Raw genomic sequence first — 26,328 nt, 5'->3', positions numbered from 1 at the left:
GTTTAATTCATATAACCTCCCACATTTTTGGATGCTAATATTGGTTCTTTATGTCTCTTGCAGTTGGAAATATCATAAAAACAGGCCCTTTCATCATTACTGCTCCATTTATGGCCACAGCTGAACATTTTCATGCCGTAACCCTTCTTGTAGTTTAAAAGTTTCAATTTGTCATCTGAAGAAATAGGTTGTGCCCACAAAAGCTCGTTATACTATTTTTATATTTTTGTTAGTCTCTAAGTCTATGTCTAGACTGCAGGCTTTTTGCATAAGAAGCTTTTATCGGAAGAGATCTTCCACAAAAACTTCTTGTGCAAGACAGCGTCCACACTGCAAAAGTGCATTGAAAAAGTGATGTGCTTTTGCGAAAGAGAGTGTCCAGGCTGCCTGGATGCTCTCTTGCAAGTAAGCAGGGATTGTTTTGGACGTAATGACCACCAGAGCACCTGTGCTTTTTCCTCTTCCCTCTTCTTGTGCAAAAAACCCCTCTTCCCCATCCACATACACCCTTTTGTGCAAGAGCTTTTGTGCAAAAAGGCATTCTTCCTCATAGAATGAGGATTACCAATTGTGCAAAAACCCCTTTGATCTTTCGATTTACTTGTGTAAAACACACTTGAGATGTGGACACTCCACGAGTTTTTGCAGAAAAATGGCTGTTTTTCAGCAAAAACTCTGTAGTGTAGACATAGCCTAAGGGGCTACAGGACTCGTATTGTTTTTTAAGCTTTCTGGCAGTGTTTTTGCAGGAATGGGGACAATGTGTCTGATCATTTCAGAACCTTCCAAATTTGATTCCAGAAATGGAGGAAGGAGTTCTTAGTTACAGGTTCTCCCCAACTTATGAACCGGTTACGGACCAAGCAATTGGTCATAACTCGGTTTGTTCATAAATCGGACCCCATAGAGTTACACGCGATCGCACTGTTCATAAGCGTGGATCATGTTCGTAACTCAGGGTCTTCCATTTACAACAGCTTCGGTCGTAAATATGAATGGTCATAAGCGACCATTCGCATCTCGGGGACCAGCTGTATTTGTCATCAGTACATCCATTCCAAACCAACTTTTTTTTTTTTTTTTTTTTTTTTTTTTTTACTGTCCAGAAAGATTTTTCATAAGATGTCAGATAACCATTAACCATGGGGGGGAAAAAAGAGACAATGGTCACACCAAAGCTTGTCTGTTTTAAAATTGTTTTATTAAATAATATCTGGCAGATGTGTCTTTGTATTGTGCATATATTTAAAGCTAACAAATCATTCAATATTATTCCAGTGCTACAATTACCCTACTGTAGTATGGTAATTGTAACACTGGAATAATATTGAGAAAAAAAAAACTGTTTCTTTACCCCTCCTGTCATAGTGTATTGGGTCACTTTGTATCACATGATGTGATGTAATGTAACTCAATGCAAGAAGACACATGTCCCTTCTCATTGGAAATTTAAAGAAACAGAGCTTACTTTTCCCCTGTGGGAAACAAAGCAGGTCAGGTGTCCACAACTAGCTGTGGGAAGTTTGACATAATTATCTCAGTTTCAGTACCTATGTATTTCTAATCTAACGGCATTTTGAAAGGAAGTGTATTAGATACTACAGTTTTGCTGCAGTAAATCATTGAACAAAAATAATGCGGAAGGAAAATCATTCCATGTCATTTGTGTTCCTTGAATTTATGTTAACATATTGCAAAAAAAAACTCTTATAAATAAAATTATTGTTGGAGTATACTGAAAATGGAAGGCTCTAGAGAACAAAAGGCATACAGTTGGAAGGACCATTTGCACTGAATTGAAGTAGATGGAAAGAAACTAAAAAAAAAATCTGGCTAGTCCCTCCTTCCCCCCCCCCCCCACCCTTTGAAAAAAAAAGAAGCCCGGAGTCATACCAAAGTAAATGTAGAATATTATGACAGTGAGCATTGTTGAAGGATAATAGTGCACCTAGCTTCTAGATAGTGCTTTTCATATGAAGATTTCAAGGCACTTTACAAGAAGAGATCAGTATCATCATCCCCATTTTACAGATGGGAAAACAGTGGAATTGGGGCCAGTGTGTTCAACTTTCTCTATAAGGCCATCATCAAATCCAGGTCCCCAGTGCTAACCTAGTGCTCATTTTACTATGCCACAGCAGAAGAGGAGAAAGGAAGACTTTGGCATAGAATCTAACTGAAATATCACTTATGGAGTATTAAGTACCCTCTCAAATGCCAGATATGTTGTCTCTTTACATTTAACTCTGACCATAGGGACAAAAGCTTTACATTTATATTTCTTGGTGGTGCTATAGTTCCAGCATGCTGAATGCAATGCCAGTAGTTTGTCTCCATACAAGGTAGGTAGGAGCCAGCATGTGAGATGACAGAGAACAAAAATTGAAAATTTAAAGAACAGCATCTTCGCAAAAGATGCCAAAAAACACTCTCCCCCTGCTTAAACACACACACAACGTGCTGGTTAGAACATCTTATTAGGCAGTTAAGTTGACACAAAAGCACTGGTACCGTTTTGAGTTAGATGTTAAGCTACAATAAATAATATAATTAGAGATTTATTATTTATTTAAAAACTTAAGTTTAGGGGCTCAGATTATTCAGTTTCTTAACTATGACAGCTGATTGGCTTCACTTTGCAAAGGCTTATGCCAAGTATGCTATGAGCTTCCTTCATGTTTTAGATTGTCTTTTAGGTTTGAACAAAGAAATTCAGTTGGAACAGTTAAATGTTTACATAGTATTGATGGAAAGCCATAAATCAGCCCTTCTCTCTAAACATGGACAATGGGTTTTTTTGAAAGGTTTGAAACCCTTACCAAGTCTTTTAGTAAACTTGGTCTGAGTTTTGAGTTTGCCATTAACACAGACAAGTATAACAGAGTTTGTGGATTCGCCACACACAGGTTGTATAACTCTGGTCACGGGACACCTTCAACAAAATGATTAAGCAGTATGTATTCCATTTTCTTATCTGGCACAAATATAATCAGTGCAACTCCCTGTCAGACTCTGTGCACTGCTGCCATAAATGATGTCTTGCAAAATCTCCATAAATTACATGCAACAGCAAAAGTCAATAGTTTCAAAAGGGGTAATCCATGCATATTGTTTACTTGTTAGTGCAAAACAACATTTCCTAATCTTAAACCAGCATTGACCTCAAAAATAATGTTTTCCTTTCAGTTTTACTGTTTAGAGATGCAGACATTTGTCCGTTTTTAATGTACTTTGAAAAATGATGTATACTTTACACATTCACATAAGTAAGGGATACTAAGGCAGGGTAAAACACTGTCCTGCTTTGCTACAGAAACTTAAAAGGGAAATTAAATAGATGGTAACAGTAAAATGAATTATGGGCCATCAGGGAATAGGGTCCCTTATTAATAGCGTTGCACAGTCAAGGGAAGAAAAACTCTGGGGAAGGATTTCTGCAGCCAACACCTTTGAACCTTTGGTGTCTAAAAATCCTGTTAGGGAAATCTTTGACCTTTAAGGTCCAGTGTGCCATAGCTTAACCCCCAAACTGATAAGCAGAATAAAGTAGTGTTTGAGAGAAACCATGTGAGTCCTCAGGACCTGTGAATCAGAAGGCATGATTGTCAAGCCCAGAGCATGTATGCTCAAGCCAAGGCCTGAGAATAGGATTTAAGGATTTAGATGATGACTGGGGGTCACTGACTTTTCAGCAGGCATGTATGCCTTGATGTTGCCAACAGCCGGCTCACCAAATCAAGAGGGAAGCTGTAGCAAGACGTCTTATGTGGTGTGTGTGTTTTCCTGCCTGAAGCTCTAGTGACCAAAGTTAGAGAACCAACAACAGACAAATCCTTTTACGAGTGTCAGCTCCTGAATATGTTCGATTATAGGGAATTTTGAGACAGCATCCCAGACTTAGACCTCCATAGGTTAAGTCTTAGTACTAGTGCAAAGAAGCTGATAAGAATTCAACAAAGTAAATGTAAACCAAAATAAGTGGAGGGTTTTGTTGTTTGTTTTTGCACTACAGTCACTTGATAGATGTGGACATATTTATAACCTACTTTTCAATTTTCCTCTAAGGTAGGGCTGATTCCAGCAGATACACAACATAAGAATCATCATAACTGGGACACCACCACCCTATTCAACATTTCAGCTCAATTGTTTCCTATGAATTTATAGATATCTTGTGTGTTTTTGAGGAATAAATTTACATTTGATATACTTCCCAATAGGCTAAAATGGTAGCAATAGTTCCTTTTTCTCTCATTAACACTGGAAGAACTGGGAGGTAAAATCTTTATGTTGAAGCGTCCTGTAATGGAAAACTTACTAGCACTTTTTAAAATTATTCATTAAAAAGATATTCCATTATTAGTGACCCAATTAATTATGTTTTAAAATTACAGATTATGGTACTGGAATGATTTTGGTTCATCAATGATTCCTCTTTAGAGCATACCCCATATTTAAAACAAAAAGAGCTGCTTGGCACAAACTTGCATTTCTGTAAAGTCAAATGATACTAAAGTATCATCTTTACCTGTAATCTCTAGTACTGCTCTGCCCCCTTGTGCTGTTGCAGTGAACTCAACTAAATAACAGTTTAGCTTAATCTTTGTACATGAACTACAAACACAAAAACCACCACTGTCACTTCTCACTTTTCTGGCAAGTTCAAGGTCAGTGCCTAGCTATTTTCAGCTCATCTCTTCTTGATCCATGCAGAGAAATGACAAGGTAACGTGATTCGGGGTCAGCTGTATTACAGGAACCGTTACATAAACGGAGAAAGTGGAAATCAATCCTAGCTGACAGTGTCTTCAGGATAATCAGCGCTCACTCCATGCCGCTGTCAGCTCCCCTGCATCAAACACCATGTTACTTCTGTCAGATCTTTTTAACAAAGCCATATTCTCACTTTTGGCAATGTAAATAAATATTTCACTTGGGCTTGCAGTTAATTCATTGTTTAGCAAACTTCACCACTTTGCATTTGCAAACAATCCTCATATTTACTGAAAAGACATCTCATGCTGTCATATCCATTACTGGAAGATTGTTGGCAAAGCTTCTCTTATGACATATACCATTCTTCTTGCTATCTGTTTGCTTTCTTCATGCAGACCATTGCTTTGTGATCCTCTCTAGTTTCAACTAGCTCTCAGCTTCCGAAAATGTTTACTTAAATGATGATGATCATCATCTAAAAAATATTAGGGCTCTGCTGTAATGTTTTAGGGCACCTTAGTCAATTTGTTTGATTATTATTACTTTATTTGAATCGCTTCCTCCTATAACTAGACATCTTCCTTAATGCAGAATTATGAACATATCATTTCACAAGATGTGCTGTGTTAGCTGCGTTTCGATGACAGCACATGGTATGTCAGTTTAGAGAAAGAAGAGCTATTCCATCCCACCCACCTTGTGCTCCCATGAAACTGCCAAGCCTGCAGTACTCCAGTGAAGAACAATTTACCATAATATTAGTTGTCAGTAAATTCAAAGACGGAACTCCTAAAGCTATAAAATGGATTAGAAGCAATTTAAAAAAGAATTAACAAACTAGAGTAAGAGTATACTGTCAACAAACAAATGCTTCATCATAGCACTGTAATTTGGAATTTTAATTACCCCTCTGCTTCTGTAACAAAACAATGTCTGAACTGGCAGCCATTTGAATCTCTCACAGGTCATTGAGCATTCTAGTTAATTACTCTATGAATAGCCTGTTTTTCTCCCCTCTGGAAACACGTTTCTAATGGCAGTCAAGGTCTGACAAATGTGTCATCTACATAATTAGCTAGGAAGCAACACAAAACATTAAACATGCTTTGTGCCGACAACTATCAAAACATTTCATTTGTTGTCAATTATTCATTACTTTGTAGGTTCTGAAGGGGTTGTTATTATGGAAATAAGTCCAGATGCTAACAAGGTTAGCAGTTTTGATTCAAATTAGTAATCAGAGGACTAACTTTACAAAAAAATGTATCCGATGTACATTTATTGCACTTTTCAATCAGTAATAAAGTATAATTGTATTTAGTTAGGTTCAAGTTAAAACTGCCTGGCATACATAGAACATACACTAATTTGTAGAGTTGCATCTCTCTTTGAAGTGTTAGCATCTAAATTGAAGTAGTAAACTTTCAGAACCTTTGGCAAGACCAATTTGTACTTAGTAAATAGGGTGAAGATTTTCACAGCATGAAATGTTGTAAGATTGAAGGAAAAAAAACCTATCGCACTAGAGGTTTTTGAACATTTTTCCTATTCATGTGTCACACTGAGTAAACGTCAAAAATCCTCAATTCCAATTCATAATATCTTGTCTAAACTTCGGTTTGATTCAGTAAATACCACAAACTGGTTACATTCACCACTTCCTCAACAGAGCTGAAATGAATTTACTCCATCTCTTTCAAAAAGAAAGAGATGTTGGTTATTTCTTTTTTCTGTAAGATCTTATGATGTTGTCTATCAAGTCATGTAGCTGAAATGTTATACTGAAAATGCCTTGAATACAGACAGATGGAGATATTAACAATAAAATTAACATTCACCTTTCCAGCCAAGATCAGCTCCTTTCTGGTATCTACAGTAAAATAAATACATATATACACAGAATCACAAAATACATAAACCAAAGAAATTCAATTTCTGAATGCAAAATTACTTCCTAAGCACTGCTTTCCCTATTAGGAAAAAAAATATCTGACCCAAAAAATGGTTTAATAAGAAATCATTGGTCATGAAAAATGGCAGTATGAACAAGTTACATCATCTACATTTTTATCTTGACTCAAATGTTTCTGTGCCCTAGTTTTCCCTTTGAAAGAAGTATGTTGGCCCAGGCCAGCTCTTGGTTTTGCCACAGTAAAAACTAAGGCCTTTTTCCTACTACAAATGCCTACTGACTTCAGTTGATCAATCACATGTTAATTTTAAACATATGTAAAAGTAGTTGAAGAATTGGAGCCTAAGGAATTATGTCTTTATTTACAAATTGTGAACATTTTATATGTGCAATATTCTACTCAACAACATATAATAGAGGTAAAATGACATTTTGATTTGATTTCATAAAATATACTAGAACTACACAGAGAAGAACATAGAGAGGAAGCATCTGAAAGGTTCTGTTCTTTTCCTTCAATGGTGGGGAAAATAGCAAGTTATCTAACAGGTCTTTTCCATTTCTAACTTCTAAGAATAACTTTGCTAGAGAAAAAGGATTGAATTACCTTCATTCATGTCACTGATTTAAACTCAGATCTACTTATTTCAAACAACACTGAAATGCTTTGTGAAATAAAGTGGTTACCATGACAAAGTAAGAATTTACCAACAGTTACTACATTTTGTCACCTAGGGTGCATTCATGTTTTTAATCGCTGTTCTAGTACAGTTCTTTGAACAGGCAACAACTGAGTTACCTCAGATATTCAAGGGTCAAAATTGTTCCCTTATAATGATGTCTACTGCATTTCTCATTGAAAGACAAAGAAAAAATGTGTATGTATATCTATGTATTTATATACTGATATTGATATAGATCTCTCTCTCTTTCTTTCTCGCTCTCTCGATATATATGAGACTTAAGTCTCAAAAGAGAAAAGTGTGGACAACCCTTTTTAGAATAAAATAGGGTGCTTTCTTTTAGCAATTTATGGGGAGAATGTTTAATTTATTAAGTCAGTTACTTGTTGAGAGAACAATTTTGTCAATGCCTCTTTTACTCCAGTGGGAAAAAAAGTAGAAGGAAAAACTAATTTTCAAAAACTTCCACTTAATATACTATTTTAAAAATGAGCTCCAATGATGTTACAGAGCAGGAAATAATCTATTTTCTGCTAAAACTTCCTACAGTGATATGAGAAGAATAATGAAACTGAAAACATTTTTAGAAAGGACTCTAGTCTGTCTTTTAATGAACATTAAACAGATAACATATTTATGAGGAAGTCAAAATATTTTTGAAGCTGATAATCCTGTAAGCCCTAACATGCTATAAAAACAACAAATAAATGTAAAGTGTTACTGTTACACATGCCTGCCTGATCAATGGTTTTCACATATTGATCTATAAATGGAGTTGACAGTCTGTGTTGGCTGCACATTTTCCAAGCAGCTCTATTTTTGTACAAAACCAATACGGGCAATTACCTTTGTTTGAGATGCCAAGTCTTATCAATTCAATGTGATTTAGTGTCATTTTAATTAAATATCAGGATCTACTTCAGGACAATCTATACAAAGCCTTAAACTTGACTATAAGCTTGATTTGAAAGAAACATGAACAAGCCCTGCAATCTCATAATATGGCTCAAAAACTCTGCTAAACAGAAGGGTTATATTTTTAGCCATTTTATTTCTGTTTTTTTTTACTAGACATAACTTTGGCAAGTATTCTATGCCCACAAGAGCAAGAAACAAAAGAAAATTGCTTCCTGTTTCTTTGATAATGTATCAGAGAACTAAATAAGCCAACAAAGTCTGTTTAATCAAAAGAACTTAAATACATTAGCATTTTGGTGTGTCTAAAACAGAGTCTAATTCTTAATCTAAATATCAGTAAAAAAGAAGATATTTCATTAGTGAATTTGCTCTGTATGAAACAAAATACATTTCTGTAGGGTTAAGAGAAGAAATATTGATGTACATTGGCGGCTGAGATGGCATTAAACACTGAAGGAGGCCTTGCCTACTTTAGTCTGTGCCCAGTTTCAAGGGTTGTGCTCTTTAAACTCTACATTAATATCAGGTCAAACTTTTGCAGAATACCTGAATGTGTAAATAACCGAGACTGAAAGACACAATAATCTACAGTAAGCTTTTGCATCAGCTAGCTTCTCTATTGTACATCAGCACCTTTACTACTGTAAAATGCACAGTTCATATGGCTTTACTTATGTATGCTGCATATACCCCATTGTCACACTATAAAAAATAATCAGTTCACCTTTGAAAGGAGATTCCAAGATGTGCACACAAGCACAGAACCGAACACTTTATAATGCCACAAACCACTTAGAAAAAATTATAGTCTCTCCTCTACAAATCAATATTAAAAATCCTTCATCGATGTGTTTCTGACTTTACACACAACATTTAGGAGTTCATTTTATTCAAACACGTTTAGCGATATTTATTCTAATTGTTCAAAATGCACCAAATCCTGAATTGTCTTAACTTATACAAAACTATCTGAAGTGAATAGGTTTTTCAAGTGTGAGATGAGGAAGATGTGGCCCATGGTCAACAGAAAAAGAAACATGTTCATTAACAGATCACAGACCAGTAGATATTCCTAATGCATTTCCGTAAGTGAAATAATGGAACAACACAAAGCCCCTTATAAGTTCACCCATATTGCTAATGTTAAAAAAATCTCAGTAACATCTGAAGGCAATGAAATACAGTTCATATGAAGACAATGAAATACAGTTTATATGAAAGCAATATAAAATGTTGCCAATTGATAAGCACTATTAATACAATTACATATACACAGCAAAAATCTTAACAGAGAGCCAGATTCTCAACTGGTAAAAAGCAGAAGTCTTTTTTGCTCTATAGCACAGTGTAATAAGATCTAATTGTTATGTTGGTCTATGTATTTTTAAGCACTGCTTTGTATTCCTTTGGGTGCAAAACACTGAAGATTGTTTATTTAAGTGCACTAAAACTACAAAACAAGAATATATTACTCAAAACAGCAAACAACAACAACAAAGAACTCTTCACTCTTTTCAGGGCACTAGACAAGCAATTTTCTGCCTTCCCTATCTCTCCCCTGCTTCCCCCTTCCTCCCAAATCCTTTACTAATCAGGCATGGAGGATCTGATATGTCAACATGAAAGTACAGATTTTTTGGTAAATCTTTTACATTGAAATAATGCTACACTTCAAGTGCATATTTCAGTAAGAATTGTGGTTTTAGTTTGGCTCTAGCAAACAACTTTAACAGGCTTATATGAGTAAATATGCCAGAATACTTTTCAGTGTCTCAATATCTAGTCAGAAAATTCTGCATGGCAAAAAGAGATGAAAAGAAATGGAACAGAAAGGAAATCAGTAGCATGGCAAGCTTTCAATCTATGATACTGGAGCCAAGTTTTTGTGGTAAAATGACATATACTGAGTGAAATACCACTTCATATAATTAGCTACTAAACAAATGTAACACAAAGCAACTTTTCAGCTCCTTACTAATGAACATATATTGTACCTGCTATGGTTATGGCAATGCTGCAGCAAATATTTATGTCTAGTTTAACTTTTTAGAACCCTTACTCCATAACAGTCCAGTGTTCTACCCCCAGAACTAAAGTTATGTAACAAGGTAATATCAACAATGAGAAACTGCATGATAAAATCCTGCCCAAAAGTGAAAAATGCTAATTTTGTCTCATTTAGCAGCTGGATACAGAAATGCTCATTAGTTTTAAGAGGGTTAATCCTTTTAACTTTTGCATATTGATATGCCAATTATGCCTAATTGTACAAGAGGCATCAGTCAAGGTAATAGTGCATAAACACATGAAAGTTATTAAGTACATCCCAACATGTAATAAAGTAGGTGTTAATTGGTAGCTGAGTTCTGCAGGCTATTGAGGTGGATAATTCATTGAGAGATGGATCACTTGTAATTTCTCTACATAATTCCTTTTGCAGTCTCATGCTGTGATGTTTTCATGCTTGTCAAAAACAACTGCAGCCTAGTGCTGTTTGTTAAACACAGCCAATAAAATATGTTAGGCATCATTAAATATACTTAACTTTTAAACTTTTTCAAAGGTACAGTTCTTACTAATAATGCATTATAGTATTTCCAATATATTATTGTAAACACTATTTCAAGTTCCTAGCTGAGGATCATTTCACTTCGGATAAAAACAACGCAATATGTGCAATGTGTCTGAGGAAAATGATACTTTTAAATTGGAAAGTAAATATACGGAAATTAATCTCTCATCTGTTGCCATGATCTAAGGCAACATTTTCTGTACAGAAATATGATGTTTTGCTTCTATGAGCTAAATTCATTCATGTCAAATAGAAAAAGAGAATGATTAAAAGGTATCCTAGTGTTGTGGGTTAATTTTCCCTTTGAACTTGGAGTGAAAAATGCAGAAAAAATACAATTTCAATAGCAAGCTTAATCCATTTAATATCTCAGTTAGTATAATGGATTCCTATGAAATATTCAGCTCTCTACCAGAAGAGCAATGAATAGCTCCCATGGTTGTGAAGAGTGTCTGAGTCTTGGGGGTCTGTCCCCAGCTAACCCAATTCGTTTGCATTCACTGAGAACAAAATGGATCTGGAGTCCAAAAAAGTAGCTAAAATTGCATAAATAATTTTGTAACATCATATGGCCTCAGCTGCAAGTTGCTGCCATTACAGAAGAAAATTAACCAGGGGAGACTCATACCAATCAGTTGGTTTAGTAGCTCAGAATGAGTACAGGGGCAGGGACATAATTGGCTATAGAGTCCATCTCTATTTTATTTTAAATCATTTTAATGGATAAAAACTCTGTTCACAGTTAACACATTAAGTTACAGTCAGTATCAGAGCTCTCTAAAACAAGAATTGCTATAAAAAGACACTTTTAGGTGTGTCAATTGCAAAATCTCCCTCTATTCAAGGAGTTTTAATGCCTGTTTTACTCCTTTTGTCTGGTTTTAGCCTCTGGCTTATAGAAGTGATATATATAAGGAAATGTTAGCACACCACATCAGCCCGGCTTCATTTTTATTATACTGAAGCATGAGATGGGAGATCTTGAGTAGGCATTATAAGTGCTAGCACCAAATCTATGATATATCTTTGTATTAAACAGTTTTACTTTAATGCTTGGTGACACTATTTGGTATTAATTATTACCTGTAGGTGTGGACGGGTTCCTACTTGCAAAGGTTTCTAAAATAATTATTCATAAGTCTGAAGATATTCATTTGGTTTTAAAAAATCGGACCAGGAAACACTTGTGGAATTTTACTTACAGGTTCTTTGACTTTCACGTTCTCAGAAAGGATCATTGATTTACTTTGACTATGCCGGTCATGGTGGCTGTTGGCACTTTTGATCCTCATTTGAACAGCTCCTATATTTTGGTTGGTGGAATTTAGTTTTTCAGAGGAGGCATCAGAAGCTGGAAGTTCTTGCATGGTTACTGTGTTGTCCTGAAACACATAGAACAGTAATGTTATTCTAGATACATGTGCTCTTTACCTAAAAGCATATCCACGCATATTGTATTTCACTTCAGTCAACAGCAGACACAGGCTAAAACAGTTCAGAAAACCATGGTTATCTTCGAACACTGGAGTAACCAACATTATCATCCTCTAAATTGATCACTGTTCTAATCACTCATACATCCAAACTGACCTGGAAGAGTTAATGCACTGTTGGTGTAGACCAATGTTCTTTTCCAACCAGGCGCAGAATATTTTTAATGTGCACCAAGGCATGTACAGATGTGCACCACCAATAGAAACCTGCTGCCATGTTCTATAGTCCAATGACAATAGAAGAAGAAGGTGAGTGAGGTAATATGTGTTATTTTCCCAATTTCAATAAATTCATCCAATAAAATATATTATCTCACCCATCTTGTCTCTTGGAGGTGTTAATGTAACCACCACCAGAGGAATTTGAACCTGGGACCTTTGGAGCATAGTAGGAAAGCCTCTACTCTCTGAGCTAAGAATCAGCTCCCTTCTAGCCCCTTCTGTAGAGGTCTCTTGGTTTTAACTGTTGCTGTGGTCTAGGTGCCACTGCATGGTAACCACACTAGGTGTGTGGGTTACATAAAGTTTATGTAAAAAAGTAATCCTTATCTCAAATATTCTTCTTCTGTATGGTGTAATCTCTCTGTAACCTATCACATCCAGCTGGCAGTCATCAACCTTTGGCCCTGGTCACACAATACATTTTAGGCCATATGAGGGAAAGTGACTGGCTGCATCTAGATCCGTGGTCCCCAATCGCGATCTACCGGTAGATCTCAGGGGCTCCAAGAGTAGCTCTTGAGCCCTCTCTGAACTGCACACCTGCGCAGTACATTTACATTAGATTTCCTCATGTAATGTAGGCGGGGCTTCAAGGAAGGGTCGGGGCAGTAGATCTTCGCCTGTTCTGAGACTTAAAAAGTGATCTTGGGTGTAAAAAGGTTGGAGACCACTGATCTGGACAGTGACAGGCAGCCGCTTTTGCGGAAAAACTTGCCAGCTGTCTACACTGGCCACTTGAATTTGTGCAAGAACACTGACGATCTAATGTAATATTGTCAGTGTTCTTGCACAAATACTATGCTGCTCCCGCTTGGGAAAAAACCCTCTTACGCGAATGCTTTTGCGCAAGAGGGCCAGTGTAGACAGCTAAAAACTGTTTTGCACAAAAAAGCCCTGATGGCAAAAATGGCGATCGGAGCTTTCTTGCGCAAAACTGCATCTAGATTGGCATGGATGCTTTTCCGCAAAATGTGCTTTTGCGCAAAAGCGTCCGTGTCAATCTAGAAGTTCTTTTCCACAAATGTTTTTAACGGAAAAAAAGCATTTGCGGAAAATCATGCCAGTCTAGATGTAGCCACATAATTTGAAAGTAATTCACCTGACAGATTTCTACACTACAACATTTTAAAATCAGAGGCATGTGAGAGAACTATGCTGGAGCCCTTTTAGCATGGTCTTCTGAAGCACAGATCTGTTGACTCTTTCTTATCTTCAAGCATTTTATCTATCACAGAAACTTTTTAAATGTAAAAACTGTGTCCTTGGGTAAAGACTGTGAACATCACCCCAATACATGAAGGAGGGTCAGGCCCAGTTAGTACTTTGGTGGGAAACCCACATGGAATACACAAGCTCTACAGGAAGCAGTACTGATGATGTGGTATAAACAACTTACCTGAGCACCTATATGGTGCTAAGGGGCACTGTGACTTTGGAGGGGGGGGCACCCTTTGAATGAAAAGCAAAACCATAATTCTTGCTCACAATTAAAAAAAAAAATCAAGACCAGATGTTCTTCTAAAAGCTGTGCTCTAAAAATATTATTGAGAAGTTTTATAGTCTCTCATTGAGATTTGTCTGAGTTATTACTTATTGAAAGTCGCCAATTCCTGCGTGTGTTTTTAAGGAACAAAACCACTTTTTTTCTGACACCACCCCCAAAAACTTGGAAGCTTTTTTGACCTTTGACCTATAACTTGAGATCACTCGATCAGGTAAATAACTGCTTATATCTTGCTAAAATAGTGCAAATAAAACTAAAGCTATAATACAAGTAGGAACAAGAAAAGCAACAAAGACAATTGTAAAATAGTCATAGTGAGCCTAAAGCCTAGTATTTACCTTGAGACCTAGTCATAATAATAGTGAGCATAGGGCAACTTTAGACTTAATAAAAGATAGCATTAGTCAGTAACTTTGGGTCAGAAAATTTGTAACTTGTGAGAAAGGCTATGTCTAGACTACAAGACTCTTTTGCAAGAGAGCATCTAGACTACAAGCAGATAGCTAGTCTGTTAGTTCAAGTGATGAAAATCTTTTTCACTTGTGAATATTCAGGATTCGAAAACAGATTCTGATGCCTGATAGGAGGTTGGTAGAATTTGTTTTTTCTTTAAAAATATAGGAAGTTACATATGAACATACTATATTGAAAATTTTTTGTTCAGATTGCAAAGTCAAGATAGGAAATGCCTAATAGGAAGTAGCCTGTACAACCTTGATTCCACTCTGTTCTGTATATTCATTATGATGCAACCTTTCATTAGATAGTCATGTTATTTTTTTCCAGAGGCCCCCTACCTCATTTAGTACAGATAGACGCTCGGTGAATTCATCAGAGTGGTGAAAGAAATGAGAATATTGTCTGTAGGACCCCCTACAGAAGGTGAAATGGACTGAGAATGAAGGAGAGGGTTGTAGGAAGCATTAGTACTGTTTTGTGGTTAAGGCAGTTGAATATATTACTGTGTATAAATAATTAAATATTCATTAGCATGGGGAACAAAACCTGACTCACCCTGGTCCCAAGAGCTTGCACTAACCACTGGACTAGAGAATCATTCTTGGCTCCTCTTTGGCCCCATGAATATCTCACACAGAGTGGAACAGCTTTAAACAGTGGAAGCTGAGAGTGAGAATATCCAATTAGCTAGGGTGCTCAGTGGGTACATAGGAGAATTGGATTCAATTTCTGTGCCTCTCAAGTACAGTGGGGTTTTAAACCTGGACTTAACAACTCCCAATTTAATAAATTCAAACATGCATGTCCTCACTAGGGGGAAGCCTCAAAATTAGTCCAAAATAGCACGTCCACATTTAACAGAGCCTGACTCAGACTTAAAGCCCCTAGAATCCCTCTGGGGAGGGTACCAGGAGGGTAGATACTTCCTGTGGCTGCTTGCTCAGGCAAATTGTGACACGTGCTTACAGGGGCTCCTCTTTATGCCTACGTCTCACAAAGCACTCATTCATTGCCTCCCTCTAGGACAGAAAAAGGATGCAGTGGGCAATAGGCACACACCTTCTTGTCAGGGCTGGACGGAGGCATGGGTGAGCTGGGCAGCTGCCCAGGGTGCCAACCGATGAAGGGCGCCTTATGGCAGCTGTAAGGGGAGCACAGCGTCCCTTACAGCTTCCATCAGGAGCTGTGCACCCGGCTTCCGCAGCACCAGCCCCATGGCACCAGCCAGCAGCACCCTTCCCCTCATGGCTGCGGGGCCCTGCACGGCACGACACGGCGCGCACGCCAGCAGTGCTAGCCGGGCCGGTCTGGGCAGCACATGCACCATGCGCCCTGGGGGGGCTGGCCCACGCATGCGCCCTGGGGGGGGGGGCCGGCCCACGCATGCGCCTTGTGCCCGGGGACAGCCCAGGGCACCAAAAGGGCTTGGGCCGGCCCTGCTTCTCGTGCTCTGGTTGCCCACACGAATGCCACAGCACTGTCTGCATGCAGCCACAGCTGCTGTACAGAAGTGCCATGCTTGTGGACCTCATGCCCAGATGTTGCTCCAACAGGAACAGGGCAAGGATGAGGAGGATGAATGCTGGTATGGCCTGCAGGCCATGCTTAGCCATGTCCTGGTGCTCCTGCTGCTGAGCATACTCCTATATCCCCTAGACACAGTTGAACTCAACTTCTGAAGGAGGGAAGACGTGCTTGGATTGATGGGACTGCATTGTCATGCAGGGTGGGGACAATAATCACCAGCTGCAGAACTTCTGCCCTCAGACAACAGGAAACCTGCATTGGACCTGACATTCCTGTGCAAAAGTGCATGACCATGGAATCTTGCTCAGCCAGGAACCAGTTCAGGGTGGGGAAATCTACAGTCAGGGCCATGCTCGTGCAAGTAGCCAAGGCCATCAACCACATGCTACCACAGAGGGTCATCACACTAGGCAACATGGACACCATCATCAATGGCTTTGCCAACATGGGCTTCCCCAACCATGGAGGGGCCATAGATGTCAGCAACATCCCCATCCCTGGCCCTGACCAATGTGCCTCTGACTTCATACACAGGGGTTCTTTTCCATGGTGCTGCATGCACTGGTGGCCCACAAGGGACACTTCACTGACATCAGTATCAGATGGTCAGGGAAGGTGCATGACACCTGCATCTTTTGGAACTCCTGCCTCTTCTGGAAGATGCACGCTGTCACTTTTTCCCCTAGCCTAGCCCTAACCTCTGAGCTGACAGCGAAGGTCTCAGTTCAAATGATGGCAATGTGCTTTGAGCAAGGCCATATGTTGCCTAGAAAGCAGGTACTTTCCAGAAGTTTTACAGATATCCCAGGACAGCATTGCAACACCTACAGGATGGAGACAAGTAGGCATGAGAAGGAGCCGGCTAGGCAGGAGCCTGCAGGGTGAGAGGGGAGGATGGAGTAGCTCAGATTCCTACTGTGTCACATGCACACCAGGTCTGGCACTGGAGGTGTCCAACAGAAAGAGAACTTCTATCCCCACCTGCTGATGTGAGGGCATTGTGGAAGGTGTAAGAGTACTAATGGGTTCCCCTCCTCTTATGCTTCTGCATCGCTGTGCTTGATCGGGAGCGAGTGCTGACTGCGTGCAGGCATCCAGCTGCTCTTAATAGGTGTGAGGTACCACCCAAAGCATCTGATCTGTTCCCTGGACTAGTGGTAGGCCTGGCGCAGCTGTTTTATTTTGAACCTTCACTGTTCCAGGCTCCCGCTGTGTCTCCTCTGCCAGGCTGGTGACGATCCTGCTGTATATGTAGGCATTCCACTTCTTGGTGCAGAGTTCCTGGAGGTTGGGCTCCTCCCCCTACACCTCAGTGAAGTCCAGAATCTCCTCACCAGGGCAGGCCAGAGGTCTTCTGCATTTCTCTCTGTGTAGGCCAGGGGAGCAGCAGAAGTTCTGGCTGCCATAGGAGAGTCCGAACGGACATTGGGGGTGCTCATATCTCGTGATGCTTGCTCGCGCAGGGCTTCTGAAGCTGACCACATGGGACAAGCCCTTTTCCTGTTCCCAGGACTTTTAAAGTTCCTCAGGAGCAGGAGAGCAGTGGAGATCCCAGGTGTGGCCAGAGCAATCAGAGCTGACAGTAGCAGGAGGCCTTTGGAGGCCAGTTAGTTTGAATTAGTGGCACTGGAACGTTTACACTAATGTTACACTAATGTTATTTTGAAATTACTATTTTGGAATTCACGTTATTCCTGATGAAAAGCAGGAGGACAGAGTACGAATTCATCAATGATTGAGATATTGGTATAGAAAGTACACTTATTACGTTTGCAGATGATACCAAGCTGGGAGGGGTTGCGACTAAATTGGAGGATAGGGTCATAATTCAAAATGACCTGGACAAATTGGAGAAATGGTCTGAGGTAAATAGGATGAAGTGCTCCACTTAGGAAGTAACAATCAGTTTCATACATATAGAATGGGAAGCGACTGTCTGGGAAGTAGTACGGCAGAAACGGATCTAGGGGTTATAGTAGACCACAAGCTGAATATGAGTCAGCAGTGTAATGCTGTTGCAAAGAAAGCAAACATGATTCTGGGATGCATTAACAAGTGTGTTGTGAGCAAGACACGAGAAGTCATTCTTCCACTCTACTCTGCACTGGTTAGGCCTTAATTGGAGTATTGTGTTCAGTTCTGGGCACCGCATTTCAAGAAAGATGTGGAAAAATTGGAGAGGGTCCAGAGAAGAATGATTAAAGGTCTAGAAAACATGACCTGTGAGGGAAGGCTGAAGGAATTGGGTTTGTTTAGTTTAGAAAAGAGAAGATTAAGGGGGGACATGGTAGCTGTTTTCAGATATCTAAAAGGGTATCATAAGGAGGAGGAAGAAAACTTGTTCATCTTGGCCTCTGGGGATAGAACAAGAAGCAATGGGCTTAAACTGCAGCAAGAGAGGTTTAGTTTGGACATTAGGAAAAATGTATTCAAACACTGGAATAAATTGTCCAGGGAGGTTGTGGAATCTCCATCTCTGGAAATATTTAAGAGTAGGTTAGATAAATGTCTATTAGGGATGGTCTAGACCCATGGTCCCCAACGCGGTGCCCACGGGCGCCATGGCGCCCACCGGGGCATTTATATGCACCTGCCTAGTCTGCATTAGGCACACCCTAATGCAGGGGCAGACTGGCCCGGTGGGACAGAGCCACTGGGCTCTACACTCCTGCACCCCGGAGCCAGTAGGGGCGCTGCTGGCACTTACGGCCCCGCCAGAAGACCCCACCGGGCTGAGGGACTCTGACGAGGAGGCCAGCAAGCTGACCCCGGCCGGGGAAGGTACCGGGCCGGGGGAAGGGAAAGCGGGCTGTGAGAGGTGCGAGCATGCACTGTCAACCCAGGTGGAGCCAGGGCTACGCCGGGGGTGAAGTCATGTGCGGCGCACCAGAGGGGGTGGTGCCATGTCAGTGTGGTGTCGCGGTACCATTTTTTAAAATAGCCAGCTGTGGATCAGAGAAGGTGGAGGAAGGGGATGTGCTGAGTGGGGCGTGGGGGAGCAGAGCCTGGCTAGAGGCAGGACGGCGGTGAGTGCACCTGGAAAGGCGGTCGTGGTGTGATGGGCCGGGGCTATGAACGTTAATCCTCCCAGCTCCAGGTCCAGCACGTGGTCTGGAGCCCGGGCTGCGGGGACTTTTGGGGCCCGATCGCAACAGACTCCAGCCCTGCAAACTGGAAGGCAGAAGGAAGGGGAGGAGAGGGGGAAAGCAGGTACCAGGGGAGCTGATGGAGCAAGGGGAGGAGACATGGTGGGGATGGGGAGTGTGAGATTTAAAGGTGCACTTTGTTTGGTCTCTGAGGTTCCACAGGACTCCTCGCCACTTTTCACAAAGTGATCACTTATATCTCAGTGTTAGTAACTCTCATAATTTTGTCTTGAGTCTCACATTAATTATTGTTTTCCATCAAGCCCCAGCTTCTGAGTGGATCTGTGATGATTTCAGCCTTCTTCCTTAAAGAGAAAGTAAGCTTCTACCCCTCAACGCTATGGAGAAAGCTTCAAACTATGATTCCAGTGCATCCTAGAGCTCAAAAGAGAGAAGGCAAATAAAAAGAACAACACAACTATTATTTTTGTATAACTGCATAATTTTAAAGCCAATCTTGTGATTTTTTTTGATGAGCCTGAACATTTAGAGTTAGCAATACAAAGATCTGACCAAACAGTCCTCATTCTCAAAGGAAACCTGCACAATATTTGATGTATTTGTAACTTAGCTAGACGTTAAAAACCATGGACTAACTAGAGACCCTGGATTTATTGCTTATTATAATAATCAATAACCCATTAACAATCCCCATCCCCCAGCTGCTGTCTCCGTCCCTTCTTTTCCTCTCTCTGAGGCTACGTCTACACTGCTGTTTTTGCGCTAAATCTCACAGAGCGTCCACACTGCGAGTGCTTTTGTTCAAGAAAAAGTACAGTAGATTGTCAGAAGACAGGGCTTTTTGCACAAGAGTTATTCTTCTTTCTATGAGAAAAAACCGCATAAACCTCCTTTTTTAAGGAAGAGTGGTTTTTTCGAAAAAAAAAAACGCATCCCGACGACCTTCATTTTTGAAAGATCTTCTTTCAAAAATGTGATCAGAGGAAGATATGCAAATTATGGAATTTGCATATCCTCTTTCAGAAAATCTTTGTAGTTTAGATGTAGCCAAACAGAAGTTGTTCCAGTAAAATATATTACCTCAAACACCTTGTCTGTCTTTGATAAAGCAGACCTCCATCCTCCTGTGCCACACTCCAAAATGTCTTTCCCTGATTGTGTGTTGTGAGCAAGACATGAGAAGTCATTCTTCCGCTCTACTCTGCACTAGTTAGGCCTCAGTTGGAGTATTGTGTCCAGTTCTGGGCACTGCATTTCAAGAAGGGTGTGGAGAAATTGGAGAGGGTCCAGAGAAGAGCAACAAGAATGATTAAAGGTCTAGAGATCATGACCTATGAAGGAAGGCTAAAAGAATTGGGTTTGTTTAGTTTAGAAAAGAGAAGATTGAGGGGGGACATGATAGCAGTTTTCAGGTATCTAAAAAGGTGTCATAAGGAGGAGGGAGGAAACTTGTTCATTTTGGCCTCTGAGGATAGAACAAGAAGCAATGGGCTTAAACTGCAGCAAGTGAGGTTTAGGTTGGACATTAGGAAAAAGTTCCTAACTTTCAGGGTAGTCAAACACTGGAATAAATTGTCCAGGGAGGTTGTGGAATCTCCATCTCTGGAGATATTTAAGAGTAGGTTAGACAATGTCTATCAGGGATGGTCTAGACAGTACTTGGTCCTGCCATGAGGGCAGGGGACTGGACTCGATGACCTCTTGAGGTCCCTTCCAGTCCTAGTATTCTATGATTCTATGATTCTATGATTTTTTTGAGGGGGAGGGAGCTTTTTTTGCTCAACAACATTTGGACAACCTCCCCTTTTAATTAATGCAGAATTTTGTTTAAAAATGAATTACAGTATAATTAACATAAAATTATCCAACTAAATTAAGTTTCTATCAAATTTACCCAATTCACATTTAATATTAAAATAGCAAATTCACTTGGTAAGGTGAAAGAGTAATTGCCGAATAATTTAATTAATACCTTTTACATGTAAAATTACCATTTTTATCTTATGAATTCATATATTAAATATGATGTTTTTCGTATTAATGTACAAATACAAAATAAGCCTTGAAAAATTGTTGGCGCCCACCACACTCTTCTGAAAACATGAATGTGCTATTGGCCACAAAAAGGTTGGGGACCACTGGTCTAGACAGTATTTGGTCCCGCCATGAGGGCAGGGGACTGGACTCAATGACCTCTTGAGGTCCCTTCCAGTCCTAGAAGTCTATGATTCTACGAAAAGCAGGAGGACAAAGTATGAATTCCATGGCCCATTATTCGGAAATAATGACCTTGATACTGTAAACACACTGCTTATAAATTCAAATGTGTGTGGGGGTATTTGGGAATAAGGTACTAGAGTAGACCAGGGCATAATGTGTGATTTGAACACAAATGTTATAAAAACACTATGTACTATGACAAAATCATGCCAGCTATATACATTTGGAGCACATACCTGTTTTGGCCTTGATCGCCTTGTGCCTCAGTTTGCCTTTTGTAAAATGGAAATAATAATACTCTGCTGTTTAAGAGAGATGTTATCCAGTCATTTTGAGGAGACACTGAGATATAGCAGCACAGCAAAGATGTTTTTAAAGTATTATATGACAATATAGCGAGTACTTGCAAAATCTCACGGAAAAGAAGTACTCTACTGCAGTTGCTACTCTAACAGGTTGCAGTTAGGAAGCCTTTTGCAATGCATAACAGTTTTATTATGCTAGTAAATTTGTGTATGCCAAGGGATAGCACACTTTATATTAACTACATGCATAGAGTGCAAAGAAAGGCACATGCTACTTTTATATGTAAATTCTGTAGCAGTACTCTTCTTAGGAAACAGGAAAGAAAAGATTGCACGGAAAAGAAGTACTCTACTGCAGTTGCTACTCTAACAGGTTGCAGTTAGGAAGCCTTTTGCAATGCATAACAGTTTTATTATGCTAGTAAATTTGTGTATGCCAAGGGATAGCACACTTTATATTAACTACATGCATAGAGTGCAAAGAAAGGCACATGCTACTTTTATATGTAAATTCTGTAGCAGTACTCTTCTTAGGAAACAGGAAAGAAAAGATTGCAAAGTCCAATGGGGTAAATTCACATCTTTGTTGTAAGCAACCAAATTTATCAAGAATTAGTAATGCCTAAGATCAGGTTGTGGCCTCATTTTCTAAGACTGTCCAAAACTATGTGTGGAATTGTATGCTAATTATTTAAGGAGCTTATTTGCAAATATGCAAATAAAAATTGGATTTGAAAACTCTTTGTGGATTTAGTTCTGGTGAAAGGCATTGAATTGATTCTGGATTTGCCTTCTAGCAATCCCCAGAGCAGTTGGAACATGAAGCAGCATAATGGGATTTAGAGGCAGCTACAGGAGTGCAGCATAGGTACTGTTCAGCAGGAGAGAAACCAGAGGATGAAGGAGGTTTCTATGGATTGCATCACACTTTCCCTCCGTTATCCTTGTTGCTCTCATTCTGCTCCCCCTTTACTCCATTTTCCATCTGCTCTTCCCTTAGCTTCTGCTCCTTTCTAGTTCCCTCTGTAGCTTCTATTGCCACTTTTCCCTCAAGTAACTCTTCCTTCACTCCCCAAACACCTCTTGCTTACTCCACCAGTTTCTGGTTTTCTTTATCCACAGCCCCTCACCTTCCTTGTTTGGGGTCTAACTCCATCACAGCCATCTCTCCACTGCTCCATTCATACATGGCAGCAGGAACAATGAACCCCCAAAGAGGGGGGAGTCCACTTGGCTGCCCATTCAGCTGGCTCAGTGTCCTATATAATGTATGGAGATAGTTAGATTCTAAGAATGGGAACCACAAAAAGCTTAGTATCAGTTTTCAGCTGAGAGTTATAGGTTTGAAACCTCTGATGGAGTTAGATGCAGACATCAAATTCCTCTTCTAAAAAATAAAAAATGGAGATGCTTCCCTACCACACAACAGCATATTCCCAGGATGGGAGAGAACCAGGTTCAAAGCACAGCAGCCCAAACCCCATGGCATTCCCAGAGCCATGCTGAATATCTAAAGGAGGCAAGGGACACTTTCTGTGTCTTCACGTGACACGTATGATATTAGGCAGAGGCTGCTTTTTTCCAGCCTTAACTTCTGAAGAAGTACTTGGGGACTACCGGAGATAAATTATGTCTTAGGAAATCTTGGGTGAAAAATGAACACAGCTGATTGCACGTGTAAAGTTTGTTATCAGAGAGGCATGGTGCTGAGCTAATTCAAAAACACAGGATCTCACAGCCACTCAGGAGCTGGTTGGTCCAGACAAAACAATTATAAAAGGACCATCTGGAACACAGAAGCTATACTGAATATTCCATTTTTACTCTCAATCTTGTCCTCTGTTCCAGAGTCAGACCAAAGTATCGCATAAAATGCCCAAAATGGCATTTCACTTGAAACAAAGCATCACAAAAGGCCTTTTGACATCTTTGAAATTCCCTGTTTGATAACAATTCTAAATGAAGTCCTTTGAATGATTTTTCCATTTGTTTGTAGTTGGAAAACTCCCACTTTTATTCTTTTAATTTTTAGCTCTGGGAAAAAATAGTGGAGGGAAGAAAAATGGGCTTTTCCACACTGAATTGAAACAAAATTTAATTTTCTTGAATTAATTTTAAACGTTTATTTTTCTGGTGAAAATTATTTTTGGCCAGCTCTTCCCATTAACACCTTTAAAATTTTGGTTAGACTATAAGTATGTCTAAAGAAGACAACCATTGGGGGCTTGGCTCAGGAACAAGAGTCTAGCTGGGTTAATCCATTCATACACTTCTCTGCAGCAGGGATGGGCAATAATTGTTGATGGGGGGGGGGGAGTGTGACAGACCCCTCCCCATGGTTTATGAAATGGACTTATGGACATGAATGTACATAACTCAAAGGTGGTTTCAGAGAATTATTTCATGTAACACATCGATCTTCATGTAATGATTTGCTGGTTCTGTTTATCTTTCTCTGTTGTACATATCATTTGTGTGTGTAAAATTAGACACAGGGAGTGGGGAATAATTTGTGAGTTTCCAACAATCTTTTGTCCTGAAGTCTGAGCAGTGGTTGGTAGGGAGTGGCCTCAACTCCTTACCAAAGGCAATAGGAAAGGAAAGGCCTGGGTCTTTTGGATGAGCTGCACCTGAAGGAAGGAGCCTGAGACCCTAAGGTGTGGAAGAGACCCTGGTTTAGACTGGAAGCTGGAAAAGGGGTTTTCTGGTGAGTTTAAGTTTGCACTGAGGTTCCAGTGTAGAATTAGCCAAGTGGTTTTGTTACTTTTGATTTGTAACGTACTTTGCTCTGCCTGGTCTCACTTATTACTACAGTAAAACTCCATTAGTCCGGCATCCAATGCTCCGGGACTCCTGATGGTCTGGCACCATCAGGAACCCGGAAGTGCTGGGGCAGCCGGACAGGCTTCCCCCATTCAGCTGCTGCTGAAACTGACCAGCAGCTGAATCGGGGAAGCCGGGAGCAGAGCAGCTGGGGTGCTGCCGGGTTGGTCTCGTAGCGCTGCCCCTCGGGGCTGCGGGACCAACCCAGCAGCACCCCAGCTGCTCTATTGCAGGCATCCCTGATTCAGCTGCTGCTGAAAATGACCAGCAGTGGCTGAATCAGGGATGCCTGGGGCAGAGCCAGACTATCGTAAGGGGGGGGGGGGGGACTATGAGGGGTCTGGGGTGGCATCCCCTCCCACCCCACTCCAGACCCCTCATAGCCCCCCTTCTGATAGTCCGGCATATCTGATAATCTGGCACCCCCTGGGTCCTAAAGATGCCGGATTATCGGAAGTTTACTGTACTTAAATCCTACTGCTTCAACTTAATAAAACCATTTTTATTTCTATCAAACCCAGTGTAAGTGATTGTTACCTGGGGGGGCAACCAGCATGCACATTCCCCCTTTCATTGTTAAAGGGGGCTTACCTAATTCTTTGGGGTTTGATCCCATCTGTGCAGTGCTCTCTCAGGAGGCTGGGCCCTAAACTGCACTCTCTTTGGACCTGAAGTGGTTCAGTGTCTGTACTGCTTCTTGGTGGGGGCAGGGACTTCAGCTCGGGGCCTTGACTGGGGGACACTAGCAAAGCTGGGCCAGCAGGACTGGGCAGTTAGGAGCCCCAGAGAGCAGGAAGGCAAGGGGCAGTGGCTGTGTCAGCACCCTGGGAGGCACCCCTGAGGGGTTGTCTGTGACCTCACCCCATCACAGGAGGCATGCCAAGATTTTGTTAAGTGGTCAAGGGCCATATTTTTCTATGGAGGGAGTGCAGGCTCTGGAACGGAGGTTCGGTGGAAAAGGAAGCTTGGGGTAAGTGCTTGGGGTGCAGGAGACAGCATGGAGTTTGAGAGGGAGTTTGGCTAAATGAGGAGATTGTGACCTGAGGCACAGGATTTGGGTGCAGGAGAGGATTCTGGCCTGTGGGCAGAGTTTAGGAGGGGATGCAGTGTTTGGGAGGGATTTGGGGTGTGGGAGGGGGTGGGGTGCCAGAGAAGGCTCTGGATGGGAGGCACTTATTTAAGCTGATCCTGGATAGCAGCATTTTCAGCCAGGTTTGCCTGCCTGCCTGCTGCCCCAGACCACTCTCTTCTCCCAGAAACTAGTGAGGAGCTAAGAAATTGTGCTGCAGTAACCCTGCCCCAGTTTCTGCCCAAGAGAAGTGGAGAGATTTTGCTGGTGGCAGGAGGTAGCATATGAAGCCTCCCCACAGCACATAGAGCCCCAGGGAGGAGCCAGAGTAGTACACAATACCACTTAGATAAATGGTGATCCTCAGGTTCTTTTACTCTGTATGGGCATGTCTATACTAGGATATTATTTTGAAATAACTACATTTGGCTTAACTCCCGATTTTACAAAATTAAGATAGTGTACAGGGAAGCTTTGAAATTAGTTCAAAGCAGGCTCCATTAGTGTAGATGCTCTACCTCGACTTACAGCCCCAGGAAGCACTGGAGAGTAATTTGTTCGAAGTACTCTGGTGAATAGTTATTTCAAATAGCAGCACTGGAGCATCCACACTAACTCTATTTCGAAATAACTATTTTAAAATTAACATTATTTCCCGAAGAAAATCAGAGCACAGATTTCAAAATAAGTGGCCTGTTATTTTGAAATAATGGTCTTGGTAATGTGGATGCTCCACTTAGAAATAACCCTTCTTAGGTAGAATTTATAATAACGCCCTAGTTTAGGGCAGGGCTAATT

At 40.6% G+C, this 26,328-nt stretch overlaps 1 protein-coding gene across 4 annotated transcripts in view; it reads right to left on the bottom strand.

The window, feature by feature from the left end:
* ARHGAP15 (Rho GTPase activating protein 15) overlaps positions 1 to 26,328 on the bottom strand; it is a 491,953-nt gene that overhangs the window by 442,809 nt on the left and 22,816 nt on the right. For all 4 annotated transcript variants that reach the window (XM_075933317.1, XM_075933318.1, XM_025191035.2 and 1 more), the window contains one exon: positions 12,004 to 12,183. In XM_075933317.1, the coding sequence (XP_075789432.1) occupies positions 12,004 to 12,168 (165 nt within the window). In that variant the 5' untranslated portion in view covers positions 12,169 to 12,183. The remainder of the gene's footprint in view (positions 1 to 12,003; positions 12,184 to 26,328) is intronic.

The sequence above is a fragment of the Pelodiscus sinensis genome, chromosome 7 (genome assembly GCF_049634645.1).
Source record: "Pelodiscus sinensis isolate JC-2024 chromosome 7, ASM4963464v1, whole genome shotgun sequence".
Classification (NCBI taxonomy): domain Eukaryota; kingdom Metazoa; phylum Chordata; order Testudines; family Trionychidae; genus Pelodiscus; species Pelodiscus sinensis.
The sequence above is the reverse complement of the archived record's forward strand: the minus strand, read 5'-3'. Positions and strand labels throughout refer to the sequence as shown.